This window comes from Arachis hypogaea, chromosome 3, assembly GCF_003086295.3.
Source record: "Arachis hypogaea cultivar Tifrunner chromosome 3, arahy.Tifrunner.gnm2.J5K5, whole genome shotgun sequence".
Classification (NCBI taxonomy): Eukaryota; Viridiplantae; Streptophyta; class Magnoliopsida; order Fabales; family Fabaceae; genus Arachis; species Arachis hypogaea.
The window spans coordinates 38208156-38214560 of NC_092038.1; the positions used below are offsets into that span (position 1 = coordinate 38208156).

At 39.0% G+C, this 6405-nt stretch overlaps 1 protein-coding gene across 1 annotated transcript; it reads left to right on the forward strand.

The window, feature by feature from the left end:
• Window positions 1–643: 643 nt before the first annotated feature.
• On the forward strand, window positions 644–5112 carry LOC112790318 (protein SMAX1-LIKE 4). The gene is made up of 3 exons (XM_025832653.3): window positions 644–2226; window positions 2549–2765; window positions 3243–5112. Exons 1-3 carry the CDS (start codon window positions 1025–1027, stop codon window positions 4908–4910), a joined length of 3087 nt encoding a protein of 1028 aa, XP_025688438.1. The 5' UTR covers window positions 644–1024; the 3' UTR covers window positions 4911–5112.
• The last annotated feature ends 1293 nt before the right edge of the window (window positions 5113–6405 follow it).

The window sequence follows — 6405 nt, forward strand, 5'->3', positions numbered from 1 at the left end:
CTGCTGGGCTTGTCTGTCTATTCAAAGGATGATGTGGAATAAGTAGGGTATGTCCGCTACTCTTCTTGTGACCCCAAGTGAACAAATATTTGAGTTGTGGGTCCCCATTATATAGTGCTATTGCTCCAATTATTTAATTTGATTTCTTAAACAACAACTAACCTCATTTTATTTTCTATGCAGAAATTATATTATTTACTAGGAACTTAACCATACAAAATGTATATGTTATATAATCAATCAACAGAGAATGAAATAGTTTTATGCCCCCCCCCCCCCCCCCCCCGCCTTGTAGCATGACAATAATGATCAACATGCATGCATAATATTGCTATTTCATCTATAGGCAGAAGATATGACTGCAATCAACAACAGCTTTATACATGTATAATAAAATGCACTGCGTCAATTTTCTCTTTTTTTTTTTTTTTAATAATAAGGTCCGAAAGATTACATCAAATAATATCTCAAAAATGGAATGACCTCAATTAACACATTACTTCTCTTTTCAAAGAATATTTGTGACCGCATGTTGTTTTAATTTATACATATTAAATTTAAGTAAGAAATTGATAATAAATAGTTATGAATATAGAGAATAATTATCTCTATAATAACTCTAGGCTACTAAAGAGAAGAAAGAGAGGAACGAAGTGGAAATAAAAAGTAAAGAAAAAGCTGCGTCTTTAACGTTTAAACTAAAAGCAAAAGAGAATTATACAAAAGTAAAAATAAAAAACAAAATAAGCGAGAAGAAGTATAAAGAAGCGAGTAAGGCCTAGTAGTCTTGCATTTCTAAGCCCTTAACAAAACTTCCATTCCTCTTTGTTAGTGCACTGCGCATTATTCCGTTGTAGCTACGCCAAAGTAGCAACCAAGGTCCCTTCCAAACGGAAGCTGAGAAATAGGGTGGGGGTGTTTTGGAGAGAGGGGAAAAGAAGAGCATAAGAAGAAAAAGAGAGAGAAAGTTGAGATTAGTATTCTAAGGGGGGAGGGGTGAGGGGGGGTGTGTTGTTAGCAAGTTATGCGCTCAGGAGGTTGTACATTGCAACAGACGCTCACAGCGGAGGCGGCTTCAGTGGTGAAGCACGCGCTGGTGTTGGCGCGTAGGAGAGGCCATGCACAGGTGACCCCTCTCCACGTGGCCGCCACTTTGCTGTCTCTGAGAGCCAGCTCTCTCCGCCGAGCATGCCTCAGATCTCAATTTCCCAACCACCAGCAACACCCTCTTCAGTGCAGGGCGCTTGAGCTTTGCTTCAATGTCGCTCTCAATAGACTCCCTACCACAACGCCAACGCCGCCTAACTTTCTCACCGTTAATCCCTCTCTTTCCAATGCTCTCATTGCTGCGCTTAAACGAGCCCAGGCTCACCAGCGTCGCGGCTGCATTGAGCAGCACCAACAGCAGCCTCTTCTTGCTATCAAAGTTGAGCTTGAACACCTTATTATTTCCATTCTTGATGATCCTTCTGTTAGTCGGGTCATGAGAGAAGCTGGATTTTCCAGCACCGCTGTTAAGACTAATATTGAAGATTCTTCTTCTTCTTCTTCTCCAACTTCTCATTCCTCTTCTGCTGCTGGACCTTGTTCTGTTTTCTACGCCAACAACACCAACACTTTCAGCACTCTCAGGCACCATCATTTCTTGGGTGGTAATTCTTCTGAGTACCTTCCATCTTCAGCAATGCTGTTTTCCCCTCAGCACAAGTCTTGCAACAAGGAAGACATGATGGCGGTTCTTAATGCGCTGTTAAGCAAGAAGAGGAACACTGTGATAGTTGGCGACTCTTTGTCGATAAGCGAAGCAGTGATGGCGGAACTGATGGTGAAGCTTGAAAGAGGCCATGTACCTGATGAGCTGAAGAACACAGAGTTGATCAAGTTCCAATTCTCAGGGCAGATGAAAAGGGAGGAAGTGGAAATGAAGGTCGCAGCACTGAAGAGAAAAGTAGAAGGAGGAGGTGCCATTTTCTATGTTGGGGACTTGAAGTGGACGGTGGAAGGTGAAGGAGGAGGAGAAGTTGAACATGTAGTACAAGAGATTGGGAAGTTGTTTAATGAAAAGAATAGTAATAATAAGAAGGTGTGGCTAATGGGAACAGCGAGTTACCAAACATATATAAAGTGTCAAAGAAGGGAGCCACCTCTTGAGAACCACTGGGCTCTTCAGCCTGTTCCTGTTCCATCATCAGCTCGACTTGCCTTGACTCTCCATGCTACTTCCAGGTATAATCATCTCATTCCCTTAATTACTTTCTTAAACATGCTTAGGAAGCAGTGAGGGCTGTTGCTAAGCGGGGGGTACGGTCTCCCTGAACAATATGCCACTGCCAGAAAAGAAAACATGGTTGGTTGGTTGGTTGGTAAGGTGGAAGTGAAGCAACGCAATACCTTTCTGGCTTTCTACTTCTGCTTCACTTTGTTTTTGTCACTTTCTAACATCTTAGACATTACGGATTCTCACATGCATCATATATATATTTATTTAATAATTAAAAAATAACATTATAATAATTGGTTTTGATTGCTCATTATTATTTAATTTCAGTGTGTATAATTCGAAGATGAGCATGCCCCACAACTCTTCTCACATGTTTGACATAATGCACTTGAGTAACAAGAAGGAGGACGAAGAGGAAGAAAAACTGAATTGTTGTGAAGAATGTGCGTCCAATTATGAAAAAGAACTTGGGTTGTTCAAGCCAGGACACAAGAAACTCTTACCTTCTTGGCTTCAGATACATACCACCGAGGCCCATCCAAAGGTACTAAACACAAACTTTAGCAGCTTTACAAGAAATTAAGATTTAGATTATTATGTCATTTGAAGTTACAATGTTTATTACAATGATATTGCTAGTAAATGTTCAAAAGAATGACATTTGTTGACAACAAAAAATATTTTAATTTTTCAAACATTTATTTTTTAATTTTGATGCTCTGTCAGGGCATCTAATTACGTAATATTAGGTAATGCTTTTCAGTCAATGCATCAAAATTAAAGTCTTGACACTCCTTATTGTAATAAGTTTTTTTGTTTTTAAGAAAAAATCAAGAATAAGTGAGATTTTTTTGCCAACTTATCCATTATCCGCTGTTAAATGGGATTTCAATTTACATTCTATTCTGATTTCTGAGTAAAACATTTATCCTTTTAATCAAACAAACGGTGACCTTTAAATTCATTTCAACTAACTAAGAAATAGTGGTTTATTTAACAACTGAATTAAACTATTTTTCAGGATGAATTGGGAGAGCTGAAGAGAAAATGGAACAGACTTTGTAACTGTCTCCACCATAGCAAACAACTTGGGCAATATGGTAACAATAACAATGCAAAGATCTATCCTTACAATTCGTCATACCCATGGTGGCCAAATCAAAACACTCTCTTCCCAGATTCAAATTCAACTTCCATATCTTTTGCTGATCCTGTTCTGCCTCATCATCATCATCATAACTCCAACAACAACCACCACCACCACCACCACCTGGTGCCGCGGTTCCGGCGCCAACAATCATGCTCTACCATTGAGTTCAATTTCACCGAGGTCACTCAGAAAAAACAAGAATCAATAACAAGATCAGCCACCTTGGACAATCAAGAAGTAAATATTTCTCTGGCTCTTGGAAATTCAACTTTCAGAGATGATGATGGTTCGGGCCAAACACTGGTACTTCAAAGTAGAGCTCATATTTGTAAAGTGTTGCAGGAAAATGTCCCATGGCAATCTGAAACACTTCCTTCAATAGCAGAGGCCTTAGTTGAACTTGATTCAGGAATAACAACAAAGAAACAATGGTTTCTTTTGCAGGGGAATGACTTTGTTGGCAAAACAAGGTTGGCGCGTGCCATCGCTGAATCCGTGTTTGGATTCGGCCTTGTGGATAATCATGATGATGTTTTCCTTCACTTGGATATGAAGAAAGTGGGGCATTCTTCTGTTACCATATTTCCTGAAGTTCTTGCTACATCACTGAGAACCAAAGAGAAGCTTGTTGTTTTAATTGAAGATTTCGATTTGGCCGATTCCCGGTTCAAGAAGTTTGTTGGTGATGAGTTTGAGGCATCAAAGTTTGGGAATTTAAGCAAAAAAGACGAGAATCTAAAGCAAGCTATATTCATTTTGACTTCGGGTGAGGTCGACGGCGATGAGGTGATCAAGAACAAGGACAAGGACTCATCGGTGATGAATTTGGTGTTCAAGATTGAAACCAAGGCTAGCACCATGGATTTTTCATCTTCATCATTGGCAGCTGATTGTTACTTGGGCCACAAGAAAAGAAGGGCTCATGAACTAGACTTGTTTGGAAAGATTAACAAGAGTCCAAGAATTGAAGAGAATGAAGAGAACTTGTTGCTTCAGGGACAAGTAAACAAGAAGAAAGACTTTTCAAGACAATCGAGTTCCAATACCCTTGATCTTAACATGAAAGCAGATGAAGAAGACTACGATGATGGAGAAGAAGATGAGAGTAGCCCAATTTCAAGTGATTTAACCAGAGATACAATGGCTGAACACATGAACTCAAATGGGTTCCTTGAATCAATTGAGAACAGGTTTGAGTTCAACCAAAGTCCAGCTAGATTGAAAGAGAAAGAGGAACTTTTTTTGAACAAGATCAAAGAGTCTTTTGATGAGGTTTTTGAGAAGAAGAAGATGGTGAAGTTCAATGTAGATGAAAAGGTGATAGAGGAAATTGGTGTTGGGTGTGGTAATTTTACTAACAGCGTGTTTGAGAAATGGCTGAAAGACATTTTTCAAAACAAGTTATTAGAGACAGTTATTAACTGTGATCATGGGAAGGAGGGTATAGTTTTTAATATTACACTTTGTTTGGGGGTGGTAATGGTAAAGGATATAATAGTAAATTTGATAATAGTAGTGGGGGTGGTGGCGGGTTCATGAATTCATGTTTGCCCAAGAATATCCAAATTAACTACTTCATGGATTGAAGAAAAAACTGACTTTGGGGGTTGGTTAGAGAGAGAGAGAGAGGGGAATTGTAAAATTTATGGTCCATAAGAATATGTAAAATTATTGGGAGTAATAGCTAGCCTTTTGTGTAACTTGCTAATTTTCATTATAGAATGTGTTTGTTTTAATTTAATTATTATTTCATCTGTTTATAGTTCCTTTTTACTCATTGTATTTATTTTTGGTTTCTATCTTTTTTAAAATGTCCATAGAATCTAGTGATTGTATACTATTTAAGGTAAAGCCTCAGAAAATTGTTATATGCAGCTGTTTGATGGAATCTGTTGAGTGCATGCTTCAAAAGTAGGAGCAGCATCTTGTTATAATATCAATGTACTTGTACAGACACGGTTGATTCTCATAGCAGATTTTTCTTAATTACTAAATGAATACTATTTTGTCTACTTATTATTTATGATATGCTGTTTAAGAAGATTTTTAGAATACATATATCATTGATTGAAGAGGCAGAGTTGTTGAAATGGAACCAAAGAATGGATTGAATAGAATAATATTAATATAAAGATTTTATCTTGAAATTCTATATGATCAAGGTTGGAAACTTGAAATACCTGATGATTTGTTTGGCATTAAGCTTAATGAGTTTCTTAAATAAATTGCTTATGATTGTTGGTCACAGAATGATTCATCCACTTTTGTAGGCTAGTCCAGTTTCAAAGTATTACTATTTGTACATAACAATGATGAGTTTAAACCAAAGAAAAAACAAAAAAACTTTTCTTCCTTAGTGTTCATACCCTGGCCCAACGCAAAGGCCCAGGTCCAACTAAAAGGCCTAATCTGAAGGATTAAGCCTAGCTAAGTACCGACCTCCACGTAAGTAGTCGGTATCAACCACGACTTGGTCTGAAGAAGTCGGATGTGAGATTAGCTGGCAGATAAATACTCATTCAAATGAGTAACCGCCCCTAAAATCTCTCTAACCGCTTCATAACGCCATATCTTAACCTCCCCAAGATAATGGGGACGGTTAGCACCCTAAAGATACGGCACTACTCCAACGGTGGTTATTGGCTCGCCACTATAAATACACTGACACCCCTCAGGTATCTCTAAGTCCAATACTCTCTAGACCTGCTTACACTCTTGCTAACTTAGGCATCAGAGTGTCTTTGCAGGTACCACCCCCCCATTCACCTCACTCGAACAAGTCGGACGGAGTCTCCTGAGTTGCTGATCCACCCGGAGTCCTCCTCCTTCATACATTTGGGCCACCTAACGCCATCCATCTATTTAATCTCCGGTTACCCACCGTAACATTGGCGCCGTTGCCGGGGACCCGAGAGATCATCCATTGATGGCGGACAGATCCCACGAAGAAGGCCATGCGGAAACAGATTCTGAACAAGAGAATCCAGGCATGGGCAATAACGATGAAGACCTGGCCCTACACCAGGAAAACAAC

Coding starts and splice junctions, on each gene's coding strand:
- LOC112790318 (XM_025832653.3), top strand. CDS start 1,025: ATGCGCTCAGGAGGTTGTACATTGCAACAGACGCTCACAGCGGAGGCG. Junction 2,227..2,548: donor ACTCTCCATGCTACTTCCAG/GTATAATCATCT, acceptor ATTTAATTTCAG/TGTGTATAATTCGAAGATGA. Junction 2,766..3,242: donor CCACCGAGGCCCATCCAAAG/GTACTAAACACA, acceptor ACTATTTTTCAG/GATGAATTGGGAGAGCTGAA.